The sequence below is a fragment of the Dreissena polymorpha genome, chromosome 13 (genome assembly GCF_020536995.1).
Source record: "Dreissena polymorpha isolate Duluth1 chromosome 13, UMN_Dpol_1.0, whole genome shotgun sequence".
Taxonomy (NCBI): Eukaryota; Metazoa; Mollusca; class Bivalvia; order Myida; family Dreissenidae; genus Dreissena; species Dreissena polymorpha.
Window position 1 is genome coordinate 50,609,955 of NC_068367.1, and position 27,022 is coordinate 50,636,976.

At 35.5% G+C, this 27,022-nt stretch overlaps 1 protein-coding gene across 4 annotated transcripts in view; it reads left to right on the forward strand.

Moving 5' to 3' along the window:
• Positions 1 to 24,990, forward strand: part of LOC127855422 (calpain-7-like) — a 46,442-nt gene extending 21,452 nt beyond the window's left edge. For all 4 annotated transcript variants that reach the window (XM_052390963.1, XM_052390962.1, XM_052390965.1 and 1 more), the window contains exons 10-22: positions 456 to 541; positions 1,535 to 1,628; positions 6,180 to 6,326; positions 8,637 to 8,752; positions 9,009 to 9,129; positions 9,769 to 9,913; positions 11,384 to 11,483; positions 12,958 to 13,090; positions 13,643 to 13,718; positions 16,432 to 16,643; positions 19,169 to 19,308; positions 20,645 to 20,728; positions 21,236 to 24,990. In XM_052390963.1, the coding sequence (XP_052246923.1) occupies positions 456 to 541; positions 1,535 to 1,628; positions 6,180 to 6,326; positions 8,637 to 8,752; positions 9,009 to 9,129; positions 9,769 to 9,913; positions 11,384 to 11,483; positions 12,958 to 13,090; positions 13,643 to 13,718; positions 16,432 to 16,643; positions 19,169 to 19,308; positions 20,645 to 20,728; positions 21,236 to 21,380 (1,599 nt within the window). In that variant the 3' untranslated portion in view covers positions 21,381 to 24,990. The remainder of the gene's footprint in view (positions 1 to 455; positions 542 to 1,534; positions 1,629 to 6,179; positions 6,327 to 8,636; positions 8,753 to 9,008; positions 9,130 to 9,768; positions 9,914 to 11,383; positions 11,484 to 12,957; positions 13,091 to 13,642; positions 13,719 to 16,431; positions 16,644 to 19,168; positions 19,309 to 20,644; positions 20,729 to 21,235) is intronic.
• The last annotated feature ends 2,032 nt before the right edge of the window (positions 24,991 to 27,022 follow it).

Consider the following 27,022-nt stretch of genomic DNA (forward strand, 5'->3'; position numbering starts at 1 on the left):
ATATTAACTGGGAGAATCAGTACAATGTTTGAAAGGTCTTAGAACGCTGTAGGAGCGTATCAAATCTGGGACCTCCAAGTCATAAGGCAGTAGCCATATTTATCCTATTTATTACAACATTGTGATCCTTAATATACCTAGCACAGCATCATGCTGACGTCAGTTTGGTTTCTGATTTAGAGTATTTATTTTATCACTTTTGGGGAACCTTATAAATAGCAAAAAACAAATACCGTGTCTACAAATTAATCAAATAAAGTCGTGAAAAAAACTTTTTTGAATTATTAATAAAACTTGAATTTGGAGCCTCGTTCAGTGAATTTGGTTTCATTCTTGTGTGTAGAGTGTCATCCACAGGCTAATTTGGGACACCACTTTCCGCTTTTGCTTTATGAACATGCATAAACCCCCTTTTAACAGAGCGATGATAATAATATGAGTATATATACTTTCAGACGGTGGTATCCGACTGCAGTTTTGTGGCATCACTGGCAATCAGTGCACAATATGAACGCAGATTTAAAAAGAAGCTGATAACAAGGTAGGTGGTTATGTTGAACCTTGTCAATATTGGCTCATGTCAAAAGAAGTTTCACTGAGCACTTAAAATCTGGAAATTGTTTTCTTTTTTGTATTCGCAAACTGTTAAGCGTAAGATGTCAGTTATAATTTTTTTAGTTACATACCAAAATACTGATCAGACAACAACAAAATTATTAGGTTTGCCATAAAGAAGGCATATTTCTATTTATTATGCCCCCCAAGGAGGGCATATAGTGTTCGGTCTGTCCGTCTGTCTGTCTGTTCGTCTGTCCGTCTGTCTGTCTGTCACACTTTGCGTTTAGGTTTCGAAAAATGCTCATAGCTTCATTGCTTCAGATAGCAACTTGATATTTGGCATGCATGTGTATCTCATGGAGCTGCACATTTTGAGTGGTGAAAGGTCAAGGTCATCATTCAAGGTCAAAGGTCAAGCAACAAATCCAAGGGAAGTAATAAGCTTTAAAGGGAGATAATTATCTGCACTTGCCAAATGATTAATTTTTTATATAAATAAGTCAAAGCGGCGCAGTAGGGGGCATTGTGTTTCTGACAAACACATCTCTTGTTTTGTTAATAATTTTATTTAAGTAAATCTATTGCTGAGAAAATGTTGCAAATTGTGAAATAAGTTTTTTTTTTAATGAAATGAACTGTGGGTAAACTGGGCTCATTGCATGTGCTTATAAAGTGTTGTCCCAGGTTCTCCTGTGCCATCTTCACAGGCTAATCAGGGTCATGCCGTCTTCACAGGCTTATCAGGGTCATGCCGTCTTCACAGGCAAATCAGGTTCGAAACGTCTTGTGCCTTAACTTGATTTTCTCTGAGGAGAGACTTCCTTGAAACAAAAAAAGAAACATAGAATTGGAAAATGTTAACCCTTTTTGGCCTGTGTGGACTGCACAGGCTATCTGGGAAGACACTTTATGCACATGCATTAAGTTTTCCTCGAGCATGACTCATATGCTACATGTAGGCCCTGTGTTGTTGCAGCATTGTGTACCCACAGAACCGTGAGGGGGACCCTGTGTACAACCCATGTGGCAAATACATGGTCAAACTAAACATCAACGGAGTTCACAGGAAAGTAAGTACTGGAGTAAGAAAGTAAGTACTGGAGTAAGAAAGTAAGTACTGGAGTAAGAAAGTAAGTACTGGAGTAAGAAAGTAAGTACTGGATTAAGAAAGTAAGTACTGGAGTAAGAAAGTAAGTACTTGAGTAAGAAAGTAAGTACTGGAGTAAGAAAGTAAGTACTGGAGTAAGAAAGTAAGTACTGAAGTAAGAAAGTAAGTACTGGAGTAAGAAAGTAAGTACTGGAGTAAAAAAGTTAGTACTGGAGTAAGAAAGTAAGTACTGGAGTAAAGAAGTAAGTACTGGAGTAAGAAAGTAAGTACTGGAGTAAGAAAGTAAGTACTGGAGTAAAAAAGTAAGTACCGGAGTAAGAAAGTAAGTACTGGAGTAAGAAAGTAAGTACTGGAGTAAGAAAGTAAGTACTGGAGTAAAAAAGTAAGTACTGGAGTAAGAAAGTAAGTACTGGAGTAAGAAATTAAGTACTGGAGTAAGAAAGTAAGTACTGGAGTCTCCTTCTGGGAAAATTGGGCTTAATGCACATGCGTAGGGTCTTACCAGGGACAGCACTTTCCGCCTAAACTAGACATTGTTTAGAACAAACATCCTGGAAAAAAAATTCAGTTAAAGCAGACTCTGCCATCTCTGATTATTTAGGTTTCCCAGAACAAGCTCTTATATAAACTATTATCGTAATATTCCCATTGATAACACTTACATTTCTCATGTTTAAATAATATAACATCTTACAATGACAAACAATATTTTCCTTTACACAACCTGGGGGAGTTTGCACTCAAGTAAACTAGAAAATATTGTGTTTCATTTAGAATTAAGAATCTACTGAGCCATTATTGAAAGTGTGCATAAACTGATGATTCATGTTAATTTAATTTGTAATTGTTTTTAAAGTGACTTATTTTTTGTGAACATGAAAAGTTGTTTGGCAAGTATGTTTTATTATTATATTATTCACATAAAATTTGTGTCAAAATACATCCACACAAGATTGACTGCTGGAAGTATAGATTTTCTGAAATAAGACATTAAAATGTGTCCATATTTACATGTTTGCTGCTATTGTTATAAAACTGAAATAGAAAGGCCAAAGAGAAATCTATGCTAAACCGAAATTTTGCTTATTTAAGTACCTTTTTCCTTTATGATATGCATATTTTAGATAAAATATGTGATAAAATGCTTCTTTTTTATTTAATTTTTTTATATATTTATTAACCAGGTTTTCCGAAGGAAAAAACTGGTTATTAGATTGGCGAATGTCGGCGGGCGGGCTAGCGGGCGTGCTGGCTGGCGGAACAAGCTTGTCCGGGCCATAACTTTGTCGTTCATTGTGAGATTTTAAAATCATTTGGCACATTTTTTCACCATTATTAGACAGTGTTTTGCGCGAAAAAATTATGTCGATATCGCCAAGGTCAAGGTCACAATTTGAGTTCAAAGGTCAAAAAAGGCTATAAATTAGCTTGTCCGAGCCATAACTTTGTCGATCATTGTCAGATTTTAAAATCATTTGGCACATTTGTTCACCATCATTAGATGGTGTGTCGCGCGAAAGAATTACGTCGATATCTCCAAGATCAAGGTCACACTTTGAGTTCAAAGGTCAAAAATGGCCATAAATTAGCTTGTCCGGGCCATAACTATGTCATTTATTGTGAGATTTTAAAATCATTTGGCACATTTGTTCACCATCATGGGACGGTGTGTCGCACGAAAGAATCACATCAATATCTCTAATGCCAAGGTCGCCACGACTAAAAATAGATTTATTTTGAAACAAACTTACAAAGGGGGTTTATTTTGTTTGTTCATTTCAAAAGTTCAGTTTGAGTTGTCTCCCCTTATCAGATTTTTTTTTCACAATGAAAACCTGGTTTTGTGACAATTTTGTCCCTCGTTTTTCTTTCATTAATGTTTTTTTTAGCTCACCTGATTTCTCAGGTGAGCTTTCTGACCGGTCTTTGTCCGTTGTATGTCCGTCCGTCCGTCCGTTCGTTAACATTTGCTCGTAAACACTCTAGAGGCCACATTTATTGTCTGATCTTCATGAAACTTGGTCAGAAGCTTTGTCCCAATGAAATCTCGGCCATTAACATTTGCTCGTAAACACTCTAGAGGCCACATTTATTGTCTGATCTTCATGAAACTTGGTCAGAAGCTTTGTCCCAATGAAATCTCGGCCGAGTTCGAAACTGGGTTGTGCTGGGTCAAAAACTAGGTCACAAGGTCAAAAAAAGAAAAACCTTGTAAACACTGTAGAAGTCACATTTCATGCCCAATCTTCATGTAACTTTGTCAAAATGTTTGTCTTTATAATACCTTGGTTGAGTTCAAAAGTGGTTCCGATCCGTTGAAAAACATGGCCGCCAGTGGGCGGTTTTCCTTATTTGGCTATAGAGAAACCTTGTAAACACTATAGAAGTCACAATTTTTGCCCAATCATCATGAAAGTTGGTCAAAACATTGGTTCAATTGATGTCTCGGACGAGTATGAAAATGGTCAAGATCGGTGAAAAAACATGGCCGCCAGTGGGTGGGGCATTTTTCTATATATGTATATAGTGGCAGTTTTCCCTATTTGTCTATGGAGAAACCTTGTAAACACTCTAGAAGTCACAATTTTTTGCCCAATCATCATGAAAGTTGGTCAAAACATTGGTTTTATTGATATCTCGGACGAATTTGAAAATGGTGGGGATCGGTGAAAAAACATGGCCGCCAGTGGGCGGGGCATTTTTCTCTATATATGAAATAGTGAAAACATGTGAACACAGTAGAAGTCACATTTTTGGCCCAATTTTTATGAAATTTGCTTGCAGAAGAGAGGGTATATTGTTTTGCTCATGTCGGTTCGTCCGTCCACCAGATGGTTTCCAGATGATAACTCAAGAGCGCTTATGCCAAGGATCATGAAACTTCATAGGTACATTGATCATGACTTGTAGATGACCCCTATTGATTTTCAGGTCACTAGGTCAAAGGTCAAAGTCACGATGACCCGAAATAGTAAAATGGTTTCCGGATGATAACTCAAGAAAGCTTATGCCTAGGATCATGAAACTTCATAGATACATTGATCATGACTCGCAGATGACCCCTATTGATTTTCAGGTCACTAGTTCAAAGGTCAAGGTCACGGTGACCCAAAGCAGTAAAATGGTTTCCGGATGATAACTCAAGAACGCTTATGCCTAGGTTCATGAAACTTCATAGATACATTGATCATGACTCGCAGATAACCTGTATTGATTTTCAGGTCACTAGGTCAAAGGTCAAGGTCACGACCCAAAATAGTAAAATGGTTTTTGGATGATAACTCAAGAACGCTTAGGCCTAGGATCATGAAACTTCATAGGTACATTGATCATGACTCGCAGATGACCCCTATAGATTTTCATGTCACTAGGTCAAAGGTCAAGGTCACAGTGACCTGAAATAGTAAAATGGTTTCTGGATGATAACTCAAGAACGCTTATGCCTAGGTTCATGAAACTTCATAGGTATATTGATGATGACTCACAGATGACCCCTATTGATTATCAGGTCACTAGGTCAAAGGTGAAGGTCACAGTGCCCAAAAAATGTATTCACACAATGGCTGTCAAGGTCAAGGTGACTCAACTTGGAAAAATGGTTTCCGGATGATAACTCAAGAATGCTTACGCCTAGGATCATGACACTTCATAGGTACATTGATCATGACTCGCAGATGAAATAATGATGAAACTTGACCAGGATGTTTGTCTGGGCAATATCTAGGTCAAGTTTGGCATTTGGTAAAGATTGAATGAACCAACTCCTCTCAGGTGAGCGAACTAGGGCCATCTTGGCCCTCTTGTTTCATATCACCTTTTGCAAGTTTTTTTTTTCATTTTCCCATGGGATTTTTTCCCCAATTTTTTGTAGGGGAAGAAATCCCATCGAAATTTTGAAATTTTTAAGAGGGTGTTGTGGTTGTATATTTGAGTATTGGCACATCATTTTTGAACTGTATAATCATAGAATGCAGAATTTGTTTAATATTTTTATGGGAAAAACCCATAGGAGTTTACATGGAAAAAAATCCCATAGGTTTTTTCCAATTTTGAAAGACTTTTTCATAAAGCTTCCAGAAAATTGTAATTTTAATGATGATAAGAAATGTGTAATAATGCATGTAAATATTATTAAGTATTTTGATTCAACAAAATCAATTAATTTCTTAATATATGCAATTACATTAGATTTGTTCATGGGTTTTTTCCCATATAAACTAAAATGGGATTTTTTCTATAAATTAGCAAAAATACTTTTGTGCTTTCAATTGATAGCTAATAATAACTGAAATTATTATAAAAAAAAATCATAAATCCTATGGAAAAACAAAAAAAAACATGGTAAATTCCATAGTGAAAAAAAAGTAAGCAAAAATAATCAAATCTATAAATACATTTTTATCACATGCTTTATCTCATCCAAGCAATGTTAAAAAAAAGGGTAGTTAAGAAAGTAAATATTTGGTTTTGCACAGTTTTTCCGGTGGCCGTTATATACTGCTTTCCCTGCCAGGTGATAGTGGATGACTACCTGCCAATGAGCCAATACGGGGAGCTACTGTGCTCGTATTCCAACAACAAGAGCGAGCTCTGGGTCTCCATTCTTGAGAAAGCCTACATGAAGGTCATGGGTGGCTACGATTTCCCAGGATCAAACTCAGTAAGTGCTCGCTTAGTAAGACCTTTTTGGTTATCTTAAATCCCATAAGAACTCACTCATAAGTCAACCTGCTCATAAGGCGGGGTATAAAGTGGTAAAAAATTTGACTTTTTGAGTATGTTCACTTATTAAGTCAGGTCAGAATTAGTTCTTGTTATTTTGTTGTGGATCATAATAGGGATTGAACTATTTTAAGACTGATAATCTTAAGGTATACATAACTCTGTCTAATCAAAGATTTGATAGGCCTAATGGAAGCCCGTACTTGGTGTCTTTGTGTGTGAGAGACAGGGGCTCTTTACAATGCTCACACAGTTTATACTAAAACATTCACTTTAAAGATTTTCTCAAAGCCAATACCAATACATGTCATTTGTGTCATATGTCCACTTACCCCAAACCGTAAGATTCCTCTCTCAGCCATTACATTGACATATATTGATGGATTTTCGAATAAATTCTCTGTAACTACTTCAAAGCTTAAGGTTTAATTTAGAAGTTGAATATTAAATCTGTGCCATAAAATAGAATACAATTACTGTGTCACTCATAGTTTTGGAATTTTTTGATGGGTTTAATTTTGCACAAATGTAAAGCATTATAAGACATTTTTTTTTCATTTTAAATCTGTCTCCTTACCTTGAATGTGATGTTCAAACTTAGAAGACAAAGGTCAAATTTGGCCACAAAGTGGTTGTAATATTCCTGTGTTAGTCACATATTTGACATATCAATAGATTTTAAAATAACCTGGCACAAATCTTAACCATCATACGACATCGTGATACATTTAACACTTGTCTCCCTACCACGAAGGTGAAGGTCACAAATGAAAACACCTTGTTTGGAATGTTACGTTGTCACTCGTATTGCAATTTTATTTATAAATAATTTACCACAAAGACCACCATAATGAGGCAGATTGTCACATGTATCACTTGTGTCCTTACCTTAAAGGTCAAGGTCTAACTTAGAGGTCCAAAGTCAAATTTGATCTTAAAACATTAAAGATTGTTTTTAATATTAGTGGTTTTTTGAGACATAAGTGGAATATTGGGGCACCCTTGCCCTATGGAAACATGCTTGTCTCGTATTCAAGTGATGTCAAATATACAAACATGTGCAAATGCATGGACACATTTTGTAATGAAGGTCTATCATTAGATTAATAAGTTAATTTTGATAAAACAATGTTATATTTACTAAAATAAATAAGACATTCTATACTATAGATACATATTTTCCGATCATCGTGCAAGCATTTGCGAAATAACAACTCATCTGATAAACACAGTTGAAGTATACCTAAAGTTTTCAATATAGATAAAATTTGTTTTTAAATAACTTTTTTGATGACATTGTGTTGTTTTCAGTCCGTTTCTTTTGTTTACTTTCAAAATGAAAGGATATTCAAGTGAAAATGATGGGATAATGATATGAAAATAATTGGGAAAATGATATAAATGATGGGAAAATGGTATGAAAAAAGATGGAATAATGATACAAAATGATTGGAAAATGATATGAAATGATGGCATAATGATATGAAAATGATATGATAATTCCGTGAAAATTATGGGATAGTAATTTGATTTGTGATAATAATAATTATAAAAAGGGTGTGATAATAATGTGAAAATGGTGGGATAATAATGTGAAAATAGAGGGATACTAATGTGAAAATGGTGGGATAATAAGGTGAAAATGGTAGGATAGTGATTTGAAAATGGTGGGATAATAATGTGAAAATGGTGGGATAATAATATGAAAATGTGATAATGATTTGAAAATGGTGTGATAATAATATGAAAATGAGGGGATAAGTCAAAAACCTGGTGTTAAATACAGATAAATTAATGTGCTTTGCATGAAAACATGAAATACCTTTCATATCCCTGGGTTCAAGTGTTTAAGCCGCGTCAAATATACGTATCTTTATATATGTACTCCACACTTAACAACTATTCTCTTATTGCACAAACATTTAACACCTATTCACTTCTGTCTTGTGTTTAGAACATTGATTCCCATGCATTGCTCTGCGAAAATTGGGCTAAATGCATGTGCATAAAGTATCATCCCAGATAAGCCTGTCTGCACAGGCTAATCATGGACGGCACTCTCCGTTTGTATGGTATTTTTCATGCAAAAAAGTGTTTTCTGAGTTAAAATCCAGTTTTAGTGGAAATTGTTATCCCTGATAAGCCTGTACGGACTGCACAGGCATATCTATAACGATACTTTATTAGACCCCATTTTACCAGAGGTCAGCTCATTTTGTTAATTTAAATGACGTCATTTGATGTTTAGAACATTGATCTCCATGCATTGACTGGTTGGATACCAGAAAGAATCTCAATGAGTCGCGGCAGTGACCAGGACGAGAGGTTTGACAAGGAGAAGGAGTTCAAACGAATCATGGACAGGTGAGATTATATAAATACTTAATTATCATTGTAATGTACCTTAATAAACATGTATCAGTACTTGAGTGTTCATAATTAATAACCTAAAAAAATCAGTTTTGTAAAAATGAGCTTTTTGTGCTTCATAATGTTAAAACAAGGTTTTGTCTTTACTTTAGTATACAAAGTATTTTTTTGTGAATGGTAAAAATGCCACTTTTAATAAAAGTCTTAAACTTAGGTAACTTTTTTAATGTTTTGTGCTTGGTTTGGCTAGGTTTCACAAGGGTCACTGCCTTGTCACCGTGGCAACAGGAGACTTGTCAGATGCCGAGGCCGATAGGGCTGGTCTTGTACCTACACATGCCTATGCCATGCTTGATATCAGGGAAGTACAGGTAAACTATAGAATATATTATATCACAATTTTGTGTTTTCAACTTAAAACTTTAGGAAGGATCTTGCTCCCCTTTTAGGTGAAAATTGCTTAAACTTTCAAAATTAAATGACCTCAATTTGTTTATGAATGAAAAGAAAGGAATGTTTACTGAGACCAGTTTTGGCTGAATAATGGCTTTTTGTCTTTATATCCACTGTAGAATATATAGTAGATTCATCTGTATCAAAACATGTGTTGTAGGGGCAACAGTTTTTGTTACACATTTCAAGTTCCTTCAGAATTTGAATGTCTGCATGCTAAAATTCCCTGACCAGATAATATACAGCCCGTATTTGTATGGATTTTTAAAATGGGGAAACCACCAGATTTCAGAAGTGTCTGGCAGGGTAAGTAACTTGTTTATGAATTGATCTTTCAGGGAGAAAAAACTTCAGATTGTACTTTTCTCTGGCAGGGGAAGTAACTGTTCTGTTTCATGAACTGCCCTTTTTTGAAAAAAACTCTAGAGGTAACAATTCTCTGGCAGGGGAGGTAACTGTTCTGTTTTATGAACTGCTCTTTCAGGGGAAAAAACTCCAGATGTTACAATTCTCAGGCAAGGGACGTAACTGTTCTGTTGCATGTACTGCTCTTTCAGGGGAAGAAACTATGGATGCTAAAGAACCCCTGGAATCATCTTCGCTGGAAAGGGAGATTCTGTGAGACTGACTTGGGTAATTGGACTCCTGACCTGCAAAAAGCCTTGAACTACGACCCTAAAAATGCACAGACATTTGACAATGGTTGGTTTGTTTATGGATTCTCGCCATTTATTACATAACATTGTTTCAGTCACAGCCATTAGTGAACCTTTTTTTTGCAACAATTAAAAAACAACAACAATTTATAGAAACAAGATGTTAAAGGGGCCTTTTCACAGATTTTGGCATTTTTTAACTTATTCATTAAATGCTTTATATCGATAAATGTAAACATTGGATCGTAAAAGCTCCAGTAAAAAATCAAGAATAAATTTTAAAAAAGGAAAAGAACATTGCCCGGACCAGGTTTCGAACCAGTGACCCCTGGAGTCCTGCCAGAGTCCTGAAGTAAAAACGCTTTAGCCTACTGAGCTATTCCGCCGAGTATACATACTTGTAGTATTTTATACCTTATATAAGCAATCTTCGTAGTTTCACAAAATTTAACGACAAAAACAGAACTCTCCAAATTATTCAATCGTTTCGCGTTGCAACGCTTTATAATTTTTATGTTTTAAAATCGTCAAAAGATGCATATAATGGCTATATTAGACTATAGTAAATGTTCAGTATTACTGTTTCCTCAAATATATCATAACTAAAACGAAAATTTGCGAATCTGAAACAACTTTTTTCAATTTTGTCAATTTACCAAAGCGTGAAAAGATCCCTTTAAGCTACAATTTAATTTATTTTTGAAGATCTACGTAATTGCATTATTGCGCATACTTATGGTGGAATAAAAATTGGTTAACTCGGTGTGAAACCAGTAGTTTTATTATAGAGTATCATAGGTTTGGATTGAATGTTTCTAATTGATAGTTTCAGCAGATTCTATGGTTTCAAGCTCTTCAACATATCTTTGGATATTATTCAAATTTGAATCTGCATGCTAATGTGGTAATTAATGTAACTCTTGTTGTGAGCCTCTGTCGGGATAATCTGAGCTCCATGCCTGTGCCTTGAGTGTCATCCAATGTAAGCCTGTGCATTCCACACTGGCTTATCAGGGACAACACTTTCTGTTTTTATGGCATTTGTTGTTTAAAAGAAGTGTCTTCTTTACAAAAATCCAGTTTTGGTTTAAAGTGTCGTCCCTGATTAGCCTGTGCAGCCTGCTCTTGCTTATCTGAGATGACACATTAATTTCACATGGATTAAACGCGGTTTTCCCAGATCATGACTCAAATCTATTGAGTCGTGTTCTGAGAAAACTGGGCATAATGCATGTGCGTAAAGTGTCGTCCCAGATTAGCCTGTGCAGTCTGCACAGGCTAATCAGGGACGACACTTTCCGCTTTTATAACATTTTTCGTTTAAATGAAGTCTCTTCTTAGCAAAAATCCAAGTTAGGCGGAAAGTGTCATCCCTGATTAGCCTGTGCGGACTGCACAGGCTATCTGGGACGACACTTTACGCACATGCATTATGCCCAGTTTCTCAGAACACAACTTTATTAAGTACAGTGTGTTACAATCTTCATGGCTTTGTTTTGCACATGTCTCATTCCAGGTGTGTTTTGGATAGACTATGACTCTCTTGTACATTTCTTCGATGTAATCTATATCAACTGGAACCCAGAGCTGTTCAAGTTTACAACGTGTATTCACAGGTAGGATAGTATTTATTTGACTGTTGAAGTACCTGCGACAGTATCGGCTTTAGTAGGGGCAGACTATAAAGTGATCAGATTTTTAGCTGGGCTGTTTTCGGAGAAAACCCTAGGTATTGTCATAGCCAGCTCGTCGTATCCGCCGTCCGTGTCAAGGTGTGTATAGGTTTTGAACATTGGCTCTAGAATCAAAGTCCTTCCACCTACAGCTTTGAAACTTCATATGTAGATGCACCTTGATGAGTTCTACACGCCACACCCATTTTTGGGTCACTAGGTCAAAGGTCTAGGTCACTGTGACCTCTAAAAAAAATAAAATCTGACAAGCTTTCGCAGCCGAGCGTGGCACCAGTTATGCAGTGCTCTTGTTTGTAATAATTTTAATCCCCAAAAGCTTTTCGATATTGAAATTGTTGGCCTCATAAATAACATCAGTGGTAACATCCGAGTAGTTCACAGAGTAATTACTTCCCTTTGTTTAAAATTACAAATACAATCTTTTGTGCACTACTCTTTGTACATTGTTTGTGCGATTGTCAAGAACTAATCCAGGATGGTAATCTTCTGTGCTACTGTACCTATTGTCTATTTTATGCAATCACATTATTTTATTTTTTTTAAGTTATTTCCTTTGTTTAAAATTACATAAAACAACTTCTGTGAGCAGCTCTTCATTTTGTATGAATATATTGGCTCACTATTTGTTATTTTTATCAAACATTATCATTCTTGAGGCGCTCTGTTTAAACATTCTAATTAAATGACAAACATAAAAACTCACACCAATGTCCTTTAATCTTTCCAACTGGTTGGTTGCCTTAATGTCCACAAAAACAGGGAGTCCAGAAAAAGCAGGGGGAACTGTAAATTAAATCTGACTTACACACACTGTATTAATTATTATGTAACATTATTAACATTTGTAACATTTTACATGAAACATATTTCAATGTGTGTAAATGTTCTTAACTTAATTTGATAGTGATACCTTCTATGTCAAAATGTCGCCTGTGAAATCGTCAATAAGTCATGAGACTGGTTGACTCAGACTGAAATATTTGGTAATATTTAGGAGCAAGAAAACTCCACTATGGGCCCAAATGGATAAAAGAGACCAGCAAGGCAGCCCCAAACTGTGAAACTCAGCCTTTGGCCATGTCTTTATGTTGTCGGGCCCTTAGTGGGAATTCCTATTTCTTAATTATGCTATGATCAATAAAGACAATGTCATTAGTTTTGAGAAATGGTTGGAAAGGTTTTCGACATGAGCATTGTTATAGGAAAACTGTGCATCATGTGTGTACATACAGTGTGGTCCCAGATTAGACTGTGCAATTTGCACACATGAATCAGAGGCAATGTTTTTTCTCTTACTGGATTTTAGCTAATCTTGGATGACACTAAGCGCATATGTGTAAAGCCCATGAGAAACTCACTTTATCTCTGCAGAGATTGACTTTCAAACATGTTTTAGCTCCTGGGAGGCCAAAGAAGGTCCCAAGAAGGACCGTTACAACATCAGTGACAACCCTCAGTACAGACTGGAGCTGAAATCTGCCCAACCCTCGGCTGTTTGGTGTCTCTTAACAAGACATATCACTGATAAGGTAAGATAAGTAATAAGACTTACAACCTAAGTGACAACCCTCAGTACAAACTGGTCCTGAGACTGGAGCTGTCCAGCCCTCAGCAGTTTGGTGTTTCCTTATTAGACATATCACTTGGTTGGGTTAGACTTAATAATCATGATATTTGATAAGTGGTAAAAATGGTCACCTGCTGTTCATCTGAAAGGTAAACTTAACATGATTTTTAGAGAGGCTGTTTTCGGAGAAAACCCGAGGTATTGTCATAGCCTGCTTGCCGTCCGCCGGCGTAGTGCTCAAACCTTTACATTGGCTCTAAAATGAAAGTGCTTCCACCTACAACTTTGAAACTTCATATGTAGATGCACCTTGATGAGTTCTACATGCCACACCCATTTTGGGTCACTAGGTCAAAGCTCAAGGTCACTGTGACCTCTAAAAAAAAAAAAATCTGACAGGCTTTCGCAGCCGAGCGTGGCACCCATTTATGCGGTGCTCTTGTTAATGCAATATGGTCATGGCAAGAAATATCAAATGAATGTTTGGATATGACATTTCCTTTCATGTTTTTAGGCAGACTTTGCAGACAACAGGGAGTTTATAGCGCTGTTGGTCTATGACACGGGTGGCAAGAAGATATTCTACCCTCGTAAGTAACCAAAACGGACTGTTGAACAGAATCAACTTTTTTCTTCCCGATAACATTAATTCCTCCTCACTGTCACTGATAACACCATTAATTACCTCTCACTGATAACACCATCAATTACCTCTCACTGATAACACTATTAATTACCTGTCACTGATAACACCATTAATTACCTGTCACTGATAACACCCAGGCCTTTTCCGCTCCATTTTGGGAAAACGCCACACTGGAATTTTGGGAATTTCGCCTCGTTTAAAAAAACATTTTGGGAAAAAAATATTATAAACATGTGTGATAAGTGCAGGTTTTTTTATCTGATTTTGGGGAAAGGGCCTGGCCTTTTTTTAGGTGAAAAAAGCGCGCAAAACACCGGATTTTGGGAAAAATAAGAAAAGTCTTAAATAATCAATTTAACATATTTTACTGTTTTTAAAAATAATTTAAGGCAACAGATAATTTAATTATGCATTATTTTTTCTATTTTCTACACTGGATCAGGTTAACTTCTATATTTATAAAAGGTTTCAAAAAAACAAAAACAAATATTTATTTTTTATGGAATTGGGAAAAAAAAAATTCAATTGGGAAAAAAACAACCAGATTTGCATTGGGAATTGGGCCGATTTTCGGACCCGTGGCAAAAGGCGGAAAAGGCCTGACACCATTAATAACCTGTTACTGATAACACCATAAATTACCTATCACTGATACCCTCGTAAGTAACCAAAACGGCTGTTGATTACACCAGTAATTGCTTCTCACTTATTACACCATTAATTGCTTCTAACTGACTACACCATTAATTGCTTCTCACTTATTTCGCCATTTATTGCTTCTTACTGACTAAACCATTCATTCCTTATCAATTATTACACCATTAATTGCTTCTTACTGACTACACAATTAATTGATTCTCAAAAGATACACCATATCTTAAGTTTGGATAAAACCATGGAGAGCAGAGAGTTTTGTCCCTGATTAGCATGTGCGGACTGCGCAGGCTAATATAAGTTGATGCATGAAGCACATGTGTTAAGCCTTTTGTCCCAGAGCACGCTTCATATGAATTATTTTTTATTTAAAGTATCTACTACTTTCAAATTTTAATTCTCTTCGGTTGAACACATTTCCACATAACTTCTGTATCCAAGCGCAAAATGTGGATGATAAATAGCATGATAATTCTCCATAAATCAGTTTCGTCAAGAGAATTGGACCATAAGTATTACCCTAGTAACCCAGCATCACCCTAGTAACCATGCATTAATCTCTTGTACTTCTTTCAGTGCATGGATTCACTTCATTCATAATCCAGATATGGAATTATTTATGGATAACTGACTATAAGAACGACTTAAACATAAGTCTTGATCCTTAACATTATTGACGGCCCCCCTGGGACACAATTGTCCCTGATTTTTGGAGAATTTTACATTTGTATGAATCATAAATGTTCCATTAGATGGAATGGAGGCCAGACATATCACCTCTGAACTCTGCTCAAGAGTGCTTTATTATTTATGTAAGATTGTTGATAGTTAATGCCATTTTTTTTTAGGCCAATGTAATTGTGAAGCATTTTTTACTTTTTTCTCTTCACTTGGAATCAGGACTTCAGATGGGATATATCAAATATGTTTGCCAAAAAAGTACTATCTAAGCAGAGCTTGAAGCGCTAATTTTGTGATCTGCATATATCCGTCGTCTAAATTTGAGGTCACTAGGTAAAATCTTTAAGAATAACTTGTTGCCGCCCAAGCTCAACATCTATGTCACAGTCTTTATGAGACTTGACAAGAATGCTGATTTTGACATTATGAAGGCTATATTTGAATCTGGGTCAAATGAGCTGAAAAAATTAGATCTCCTGGTTAAGTCTTCATCAAATGGTGTCCATGAACACAAGTGAGCGTTTAAGGGCCATCATGGCCCTCTTGTTCATTTATCTGCTTTTTTACAATGGATATTTCCCAGAAACTAAACACATGCATGTTATGTTTGTGTTTATAGCAACGGGAAAAATATTTCATATTAAAGGTATCTTTATCAAAAATGCTTTTTTTTCTCTCTTTTTTTTAGGGGGATGGGGCAACTAATATAGCATTTATATAACATTTTGTTCATTGACCAGGGATGTAGAATTGTGTCTCATTTTGTGAATGTTTTCTTTACCGACCTTGAGCATGTACATAAGTGTCCTCAGGCTAATCAGGGACAACACTTTTGGCCTCAACTTGATTTTCGGTAAGGAGGGACTTCCTTGAAGCTAAAAATACCATTAAAGCGGAAAGTGTCGTCCCTGGTAAGCCTTTGTGTACTGCACAGGCTAATCTGGGGCGACACTTTACGCACATGAATTAAGCCCAGTTTTCTCAGAACAAGACACATATATTTCCATTTAGTATACTTGAGCTTTAACTGAGCCTCCATCTGTTAAACAGGGGTTAAATACATACATACATGTGCTTAAGTGTTGTGCCAGATTACCTTGTGCTGTCCACACTGGCTAATCAGGGACAACACTTTCTGCCTAAACTGGATTTTGTCTAAGAAGAGACTTTCTTTAAAAGGAAAATGATTATTAAAGCGGAAAGTTTTGCCCTGATTAGCGTGTATCTACTGTACAGGCTTATCTGGGATGTAACTTTATGCTCATGCAATAAACCCCTTTTTTAAAGAGCCAGGCTCAATTATAATGTTTCTACTTTGTTAGATGATCCGCCACCATATAAAGATGGTGTCCGTATAAACAGTCCCCATTACCTGTGTAAACTAGTGGAGAACAAGAAGAATGCAACATATACACTGGTCGTCTCGCAATACGAGAAGAATAATACAATACACTACACACTTCGGGTCTACGCTACTTGTGAATTCTCGCTGACCAAAATAGCAGATCCATACAAAAAACAGTATGAGAAAAGGGTGAGGATTAGGTTTGATGGCTTAGATTTAATTTTAGCTTAATAATATGGAAAGCATTTTGCTTACAGAGATACTCTGTTGTTCATTTTAAGGAAAGAAACTGCACCATGAAAACTCAGTCATAACAATGATAATTTTGTCTTAGAATCGGACATCAAATTTGATAGGGACGGAATCGTACTGACTCAGATTTTCATGTTCCTATTTTCTTGTGATTGTGACACAACTTTTGAAGTGACCATACACAAAATGGCATTTGTTATACCATTTAATACCACCCATCTTATGAGCAGGAAGACGTATGACTGAGGTTTTACTTGATTGGTGTTCAATGGTTTTATACTCTGTGTCTAAGGAGCCAAATGGCAGAAAGGTGGTACTTGGTTGGTGATTTAATGTATATTATGTTGGCAGAAAGGTGGTACTTGGTTGGTGATTTAATGAATATTATGTTGGCAGAAAGATGGTACTTGGTTGGTGATTTAATGTATATTATGTTGGCAGAAAGGTGGTACTTGGTTGGTGATTTAATGTATATTATGTTGGCAAAATCTTTAAAATGTGATTTTTTGTTTTTTATGCCCCCGGATTGAAAGATCGGGGGTATATTGTTTTTGGCCTGTCTGTCTGTCATTCATTCATTGTGTGTGTCCCAAAACTTTAACCTTGGTTAAAGTTTTGCAATAACTTTTGCATTATTGAAGATAGCAACTTGATATTCGGCATGCATGTTTATCTCATGGAGCTGCACATTTGAGTGGTGAAAGGTCAAGGTCATCCCTCAAGGTCAAAGGTCAAATATATAGCTTCAAAGCGGCGCAATAGGGGGCATTGTGTTTCTGGGAAAATACATCTCTTGTTAAGAGCTAACATAGAACATAAAAACAATAAATTCAAATTGTTAAAGGGATCTTATCACGTTTTGGTAAATTGAAAAATTTGAAAAAAGTTGTTTCAGATTCGCAAATTTTCGTTTTAGTTATGATATTTGTGAGGAAACAGTAATACTGAACATTTACCATGGTCTAATATAGCCATTATATGCATCTTTTGACGATTTAAAAACCTGAAAATTATAAAGCATTGCAACGCAAAATGATTGAATAATATGGAGAGTTCTGTTGTTGTTGTTTAATTTTGTGAAACTACAAAGATTGCTTATATATAGTATAAAATACGTCTCTTATACATACGTGGCAGGATGGCCGAGCGGTCTAATTGGTTTTTACTCCAGGACTCTTTTTTTCCTTGTTTTTAAATTTTATTCTTGATTTTTTACTTGAGCTTTTTAGATCCAATGTTTACATTTATCAATATAAAGCATTTAATGACAAACTTCAAAACATGCCAAAATCTGTGAAAAGACCCCTTTAAAAGACCCAACGCTTTGTTCCAGATGTTGGTAAATATTATCTGTGAAAAATCAAAAACAAATTATTTGCAGACATTAATTTTTGTGAAAAGATATTTCATATGCATTGCTTCAGAATGATGAATTGATAAAATGAACTTGTCAAAATGGCCTTTTATGAATCATCTCTGATGCACGCATTGTAATGTTAATACGAAATATTTTAGTAAACCTCAATGTTTATTGTCATATTTTTAAGTATACATCCCTCTTCTTTTGATCTATATATTATATTCAACTCATTCCTGTACTTTTGTAAGTTCAGATAGGTTTGACTTCATCATTTTTCACATAATTTGCAAGAGATCCACTGATATGTAACATTATGGGTTGACTTCAGTGAAAGTCAATAATTCACACCATATCTAATTTCCAATATGTCAGAAATGAAATTGCCCCCGTTGTATAGTGTGTTTTGTTAGGCTGCCACATTAGCCCTCGGGATTTTAATAGACATTTGATCTGAGCTGGTCTCAGTGCATAACCATATTTCAACCCTGATATGGTCTTGTGTTAACAAATCATTCAGGATCAGAGTACATCAGTCTGAGCATAAACTTTTAAGCCCCAAGTGACACTGATGTAATACACTGTTACTATAGCAGCTCCAATATTTATTGTTAAAATGTACTTGTTAATCCAAGTACTGTGACAAAACTTTCTGCAATAACTGGAGTTTCACTAAGAAGAGAGCTCATAAAACTTAAAATGTAATAATTTTTTTGTCCTTGATCAGCCAGTGCACTGCACAGGCTAATCTTGGACAACACTTCCCCTCATGCATTAAGCCTGTTTTTTCCCAGAGTGCCGCACATTTCTATATTTTGACGGCCATATGTGTCTTGTTCTGATAAAACTGGGCATAATGCATGTGCGTAAAGTGTCGTCCCAGATTAGCCTGTGCAGTCCGCACAGGCTAATCAGGGACAACACTTTCCACTTAAACTAGATTTTCAGAAAAAAGGGACTTCATTTAAACAAAAAAATATCATTAAAGTGGAAAGTGTCATCCCTGATTAGCCTATGCAGACTGCACAGTCTAATCTGGGGCGACACTTAAAGCACATGCATTATGCCCAGTTTTATCAGAACAAGACTCATATGCATATTTCAGATCACAGGACAATGGAAGGGCAGCATGGCCGGGGGCTGCAGTAACTATCCAGACACGCACAAGAACAATCCAATCTACCAGGTGAAGATGGACAATAACTCCACTGAAAACTACATGCTGGTGGAACTGTCCGGACCAAAGTAAGTTGTGTTGTTATCTTTTCACGCCACTGAATGTGTCTTGGTAGTACAATAACTCCACTGAAAACTACATGCTGGTGGAACTGTCTGGACCAAAGTAAGTTGTGTTGTAATCTTTTCACCCCACTGATTGTGTCTTGGTAGAACACTAACTCCACTGAAAACTACATGCTGGTGGAACTATTCAGACCAAAGTAAGTTGTGTTGTAAACTTTTCACGCCACTGAATGTGTCTTGGTAGTACAATTACTCCACTGAAAACTATATGCTGGTAGAACTGTCCGGACCAAAGTAAGTTGTGTTGTAATCTTTTCACGCCACTGAATGTGTCTTGGTAGTACAATAACTCCATTGAAAACTACATGCTGGTAGAACTGTCCAGACCAAAGTAAGTTGTGTTGTAATCTTTTCACGCCACTGAATGTGTCTTGGTAGTACAATAACTCCACTGAAAACTACATGCTGGTGGAACTGTAGTGTCTGGACCAAGGTAAGTTGTGTTGTAATCTTTTCACGCCACTGAATGTGTCTTGGTAGTACAATAACTCCACTGAAAACTACATGCTGGTAGAACTGTCCGGACCAAAGTAAGTTGTGTTGTAATCTTTTCACGCCACTGATTGTGTCTTGGTAGTACAATAACTCCACTGAAAACTACATGCTGGTAGAACTGTCCAGACCAAAGTAAGTTGTGTTGTAATCTTTTCACGCCACTGAATGTGTCTTGGTAGTACAATTACTCCACTGAAAACTATATGCTGATGGAACTGTCCAGACCAAAGTAAGTTGTGTTGTAATCTTTTCACGCCACTGAATGTGTCTTGGTAGTACAATAACTCCACTGAAAACTATATGCTGATGGAACTGTCCAGACCAAAGTAAGTTGTGTTGTAATCTTTTCACGCCACTGAATGTGTCTTGGTAGTACAATAACTCCACTGAAAACTACATGCTGGTGGAACTGTCCGGACCTAAGTAAGTTTTTACGCCACTGAATGTGTCTTGGTAGTTATGAAATTATTAGAACATAAATGTTGTGTATTTTCATAAAATTATACATACTATACACTACTATTCCATTTTTTGGTGGTTCGCGCAATCCATGGATTGCAATACAGCTTGTCAGGTCATTTATTTGTGTATGTTTTCCGGTGTGTACATGGACAACATAAAGCAATATTAGTATGATTTCTGGTGCTTTGCAGGGACTACATCATGTGGTATTTGTATGTTTTCTGGTGTGAACATGGACTACATAATGCAATATTAGTATGATTTCTGGTGCTTTGCAGGGACTACATGATGTGGTATTTGTATGATGTCTGGTGTTTTACAGGGAGTACAGTGTCGGATTTGAGGTGGTGGCAGTGAGTACGAATGTCCCTTGCAGCTTTACCAAAACAACGTCAGGAGATTTCAGGTAAACTTTCCAAAGATTATTTAAGACTTGCTTCATGCTTTATGCATTTTCGTAAGTAATCATCCAAGATTAGAGCCTGTGCAGTGCATGCAGGCTAGTCAGGGACAACACTTGTATTGTTTGTTTTAAGAAGTATCTGCTTATCAAAAATCCGATTTAGTCCGAAAGTGTCTTTGCTGATTTGACTGCATTGACTGCGCAGTATGGGATGATATTTTGTTCACATGCATTAAGCCCTGTTTTCCCAGAGCGAGGTTCATTAATTTCATGATTTAACTAAATGGAAGATATGTGACAACAAATGGAAGGGCAAAACTATTCCAATATCAATAGAATCATTGACTTTTAACCAGTTGAAACGCAATTTGGATATTAGCACAAATAATACCACCTGTTTTGAAATAATATGTTTGCAACTTGATGACAGTTTTCCATGTTACGGATTTAAATAGACTGCATTTGTTGGTACAGCCCCATGTGCCATGTTTATCGTCTTCTCTCTCACAGACGCGGCTACACAGTGTTACAACTAGACAGGCTTCCAGGTGGGGTGTTCAACATTTCTCCCTGCACTTTCAAGCCCCTAGAAGAGGGCCCTTTCTTTCTGGACCTCAACAGTTCTGTGCCATTCACTGTTACCCAGCTTAGATAAGATCTTATCATCGCAATCAATAGCTACAGACTTTATTGATCTAACACAGTTATACTTATTGACCAATAAACAAAATTAGTTGTTTGCACACTGTAAAATCATAAGAATCCTTGGAAAATTATTTTTGTTTATTTTGTGGGTTTACCGATCCCTGAATTTAACACAATGAAAAAAAATACCAAAGCAGAGTCCTCATTTTTTCCAAGGAAAGAAATCCAAGAATTAACATGTCCATGAAAAAGGCATTTTTTAAAAACCAAGAAATCTCATGCCGACGAATATAAATGATTTTCAGTATTTTTCAATTATTTTATGTCTTGTTTGGTGATGGTGTGAGGGTTAACCCATTTATGCCTAGTGGACTCTCCCATCCTTCTAAATTGGATCAATTTATTTCCAAAATTAGGGATGTCTAGTATATTTATTTCTATAATTAGAATATTTCTTACAGAAATTCCTTTAAGCAAACAGCGCAGAACCTGATGAGACGCTGCATCATGCGGCGTCTCATCTGGTTCTACGCTGTTTGCCAAGGCCTTTTTTCTAGACGCTAGGCATAAATGGGTTAATCTTTTCCCACTAGAGGCAAAGTGAAAATTGCTATGTGCAAACAGCTTAAAAGTAACTCGCTATTCAGGCTTAATTTTGTTTGCTTCTAATCAAAATCTAAGGGTTGGAAATGAAGCCTTAAAAACTTGAATCAGGTAAGAAAAGTCTTTAATTAAATATAACTTTATAAGGGACTACAAATGCATAAAAATATGTGTCCAAGTGGTAAAGGGTTAACTCTGTGTGTCATAACCTTCATGACTTGGTAAGTTTGTTAAGAACTGTAAGTCAGCAAATAACATACTTTTACATATTTGCTTTTACAACTGGAATTGTGTGTGCAATTTTTATGATCAGATTTAAAGCATTGTTTATATAATGCCACCTTTTTCAAGTTAAAATGTCTTATATGAGTATTGCAACTTGCTATATAGTATGACAATATGTGGGTTAGGTAAGTATTTGGCACTGAGCAGTCTGCTCAGGTGTTATGCTGTTTGCTGCTCATCGGTATCTTCAGGTTGGAATAAAGCCTTTAAAACTTGAATCTAGTAAGAAAGGCCTATAATTAAATTTAACTTTCTAAAGGACTGAAAATGCATCAAAATACGTATGTAAGTGGTAAAGGGTTAACTGAAAGTGGAACCAATTTTTTTGCGCAATGAAATAAGTATTGATTGACGTCTTGCATTCAAGTTTAGTGTGTAGGTAACTTAAATCAAGACTTTACTTGGGATTGTATTTGTGACCTGTGGGGTCAAGGTCAATGTGAGACCTAGCCTGGGATTTCCTTTGAGGCCTGTTGGGTAAAAGTCAAGGTCATTGTTATTAAAAATATTAAAACAAATATTTTGCCTCAATACTCGCAGTGTGGATGGAGGTATTGCACTGAAAATGTGTGTGTTGATTGGTTATATGTAAAGTTAGAAAAAGGGCTAGAATATGGGCCAGTCAGACAAAGGTCAATATCTATGTTTTTTTCTCAAAATAGATAAACAGTTTGTTTGAAATAATTTGAGCTTGGATAAAGGTATTGTGCTAAAATAATTTGCGTATGTAGCATACATGCATACTTACATATTGGAATACTTTTGGATGTGTTCGATTCAGGGCCAATGGTATGATAAAAATACCAAAGGTTTTTAATCAATTTCTTTAGTTCTATAGGGAAATTATGTGCCTTGGTTGCTTAAAACATGTTGACCTAGTGTGGAATTGCATTTTTGGACCAGTAGGTTCAATGTCAATTTCACTGGAACTTATTATATAGAAGCTTTTTTTGCACACAAAAAAATACTTAGTTTGCACAATTATTTTAAATAAATAGATTTATACGTTCAACGTTAAAGAGGTCTTTTAATGGCATTTCCATGTTTCTTGTTGTCACCTAAAGTTATTTTCTTTGTCACTATTTTTATAAACAACATTTTGATACATTTTAATGGATCAAAGATACATAGACTTGTAAACCAGCATATTTTGTGACAAGTTAGCTAGCTTGTTTTTGCATTTGATGCTTTTGTTGATGCTTACAAGGATTATAATTTTTATTGGTTTCGGGATAGGTTTTCACAAAAAACGTTATATAAAAAAATGTCAAAAGCTTTTTGTCTGATATTTTGTTTCTGTTGCTAAACATAATTTAATTCATTTGATATTTTTAATATGTTTGGAAGTCAAAGCATTTACCTCTTTATTTATTAAAAGTACTTTGCCACAGCAATGCTCCTTTAAAACATTGAATTATAAGCAAGCAATGTATTGATAAAACTGGAGCTGAAAAGTTTAAGGTAATCATTTTTCACTACCTGGTACTGTAAAACTATTTAATTTTAGTTGAAGCAGTCCATGCCATATTTATTTATTGAATTTCCTTATTTTAAGCCCACCTTCGAAGAAGAGGGAGTATATTTTTTTGCTGGATGTCGGTCTGTCTGTATGTCGGTCTGTCGGTAGACCAGTTTGTTTTCCAATCAATAAATCGTCAACAAATTGGCTTGATACTTCACATGTGCATAGGCCTTGGGCAGCAGATGACCCCTACTGAAATAAGGGTCACAAGGTATAAGGTCTAGGTCACTGTCACAAGTGTGAAAATTGTTTCCTATCAACAACTCGTCAACGAATTGACCAATTGGATCGATACTTCCCATGCATTTGCATGGGACAGTGGATGACCCCTATTCAAAAATGGGGTCACTAGGTCAAAGGTCAAGGTCACTTTCACAATAAGTGTGAACATAGTTTCCGATCAATAACTTGTGTCAACAAATTTACTGATTGTCTGGATACTTCAAAATGTGCATTGGCCTTGAACAGTAGATGACCTCTATTAAAATATGGGTCACTGGGCAAAAGGTCAAGGTCACTGTCACAATAAGTGTGCAAATTGTTTCTGATCAATAACTTGCCAACAAATTGACCGAATGGCTTGATACTTCACTTGTGATTGGCCTTGGACAGTAGATGACCTCTTGTTATGATATACTATGATATTCTCAACCCATTTACTATAACGATGATTTAACAGAAGTGCTTAATTCTGTGTAAACTAAAATCTTATGTTAGACTTAGTTGCTAAGTCACACTTCTATGAAAAGATAAATTCTTATGGTCTTTTTGTTCCAAAAAATCATTCGTAAGCCTTTGGGGGGGGGGCATTTGTCTTTTACTGAGGAGGTCTTGTTATGTTTGATACTGTTTAATACATGTCATATTATTGTACATAAGAAAATACTACTTGATAAAATGTATATTTACAGCAGGTGTTTGTTTAATGCCTCTGACATTCCATCAAGCAGATTTAAGCCTGTTGACCTGTTCTGCCTTGATTCAAAGATCTTTCAATAAACACTCGTCTACTTATAACATGTTAACTTATAAATCAAGACCAATTCATGCTGAGTCTTTTTTATCTGAGGAATTATTTTGTTAATCATCACCAAATACCAAATATATTAATAGCAAACAAACTGTTACTGATTCTTTAAATGATATTCTTGCTTTTAATATTTATTTTATGTATTGTGCAAGTTAAATAAATGAATGTTCACAAGACAAATTTAGATATTGACTGTCATTATTGATGAACTGAATTATCATGTGACTAAAATCTGAAAAATGGACGAGAAAACCTTATAGCACAAATCAGTGTTTATTATTTGATCTTTGCTTGATACTCCGTGGTTCATGTAATCATTTGGACGACAAAACAAGATGCTGAGTTTAATAAACCATTCTGTGTCCTGTGGAAGCCTTGGCAGTATTTATTCATTTTAATAAGTCTTAAGTAAGAAAGTATGTCATTTTCAAGGTCAAATTGGTCATGTGGCGATTGGTGTGTTGAGAGTGCACATTGTGACATATTATTATAACTGTTAGTCATTGTTACATATTAACATAATTAACATAAAAGTGATTCATTGTCACATATAAGCATAACCCTGAGTCATTGTGACATATAAACATAACAGTGAGACATTGTGACAAAAAAACATAACCGTGAGTCATTGTGACATATTAACATAACTGTGAGTGATTGTGACATATTAACATAACCGTGATTCATTGTGACATATTAACATAACCGTGAGTCATTGTGACATATTAACATAACCGTGAGTCATTGTGACATATTAACATAACAGTGAGTCATTGTGACATATTAACATAACAGTGATTCATGGTGACATACTTACTGTTATGTTAATATGTCACAATGACTGTAATGTTAATATGTCACAATGACTCACGGTTATGTTAATAATTGTGACATATTAACATAAATGTGAGTCATTGTGACGTTTTAACATAACCATGAGTAATTGTGACATATTAACATTACTATGAGTCATTGTGACATATTAACATAACCATGAGTAATTGTGACACATTAACACAACAGTGAGTCATTGTGATATATTCACATAACTGTGAGTTATTGTGACATATTAACATAACAATAAGTCATTGTGGCACAATAACACAACAGTGAATCATTGTGAACAATTAACATAACAATGAGTAATTGTGACACATTAAAACAACAGTGAGTCATTGTGACATATTGACATAACCATGAGTCAATATGTCATGTTTAGATAAACATGAGCCATTGTTACATATTAACATAGTCATTGTGACACATTAGCACAACAGTGAGTCATTGTGATATATTCACATTACTGTGAGTCATTGTGACATATTAACATAACAATAAGTCATTGTGGCACAATAACACAACAGTGAGTCATTGTGAACAATTAACATAACCATGAGTAATTGTGACACATTAAGGTAGTGCACCTCTAATGATTTCCCGCGATTTCTTCGAAGGTTGAAGAGCCTACTATTAGGTGCCGTAGCCTAGTGGTTAAGGCGATAGACTAGAAATCTTTTGGGATATTCCCGCGCAGGTTCGAATCCTGCCGACGACGTATACTTTTTTGCGACGCGTTTTATTTATTTTCTAACGTAATTTGATTTAATATGGCATATAAGCTATATTTATTGTTAAATATGTTGCAATTTTTATGCACATTTTTCAATTATTAAAATTAAAACAACGTTATGGCGAAATAGGGTGATTTACTGTTGAAAATACGAACCATGCATGTTGCATTTTTATTTTTATTTCAAAAAGTAAACGGTAAATCTGTCTAGTTCTTGGTATTTTTGCTGTATATAGTGTTTCTATAAAAACTAAGTTTAAAATATGACTTAAATGATACTATTTTGAATTTTATGACACTTTGTTTTTAACCGACCCAGTTTTTACTTGGCTGAAATCACTTACATTTCATGGTGCTCTTCCATAGATAAAAAATTGTAAAAAATAAATGTCTGTAAAAGAATACTTATTTCATCTTGTTTAAACTTTAAACACCTTTACAGCATCTGTACACACCAACTACATGCCCATATTTGGAAATTTGAATGAATTATGGAACTTTTATATACCCCAGGGGTGAAAATAAACTGGACAAAAGCCGAGCGTGGGGGTGGTTTTGAAAAAATCTGTATATTTTTTGAAAAAAGCATGGAAAGCCTACCTACAAATTTGCATGTAGTTCAGTGAAATGATGCTGATTAAG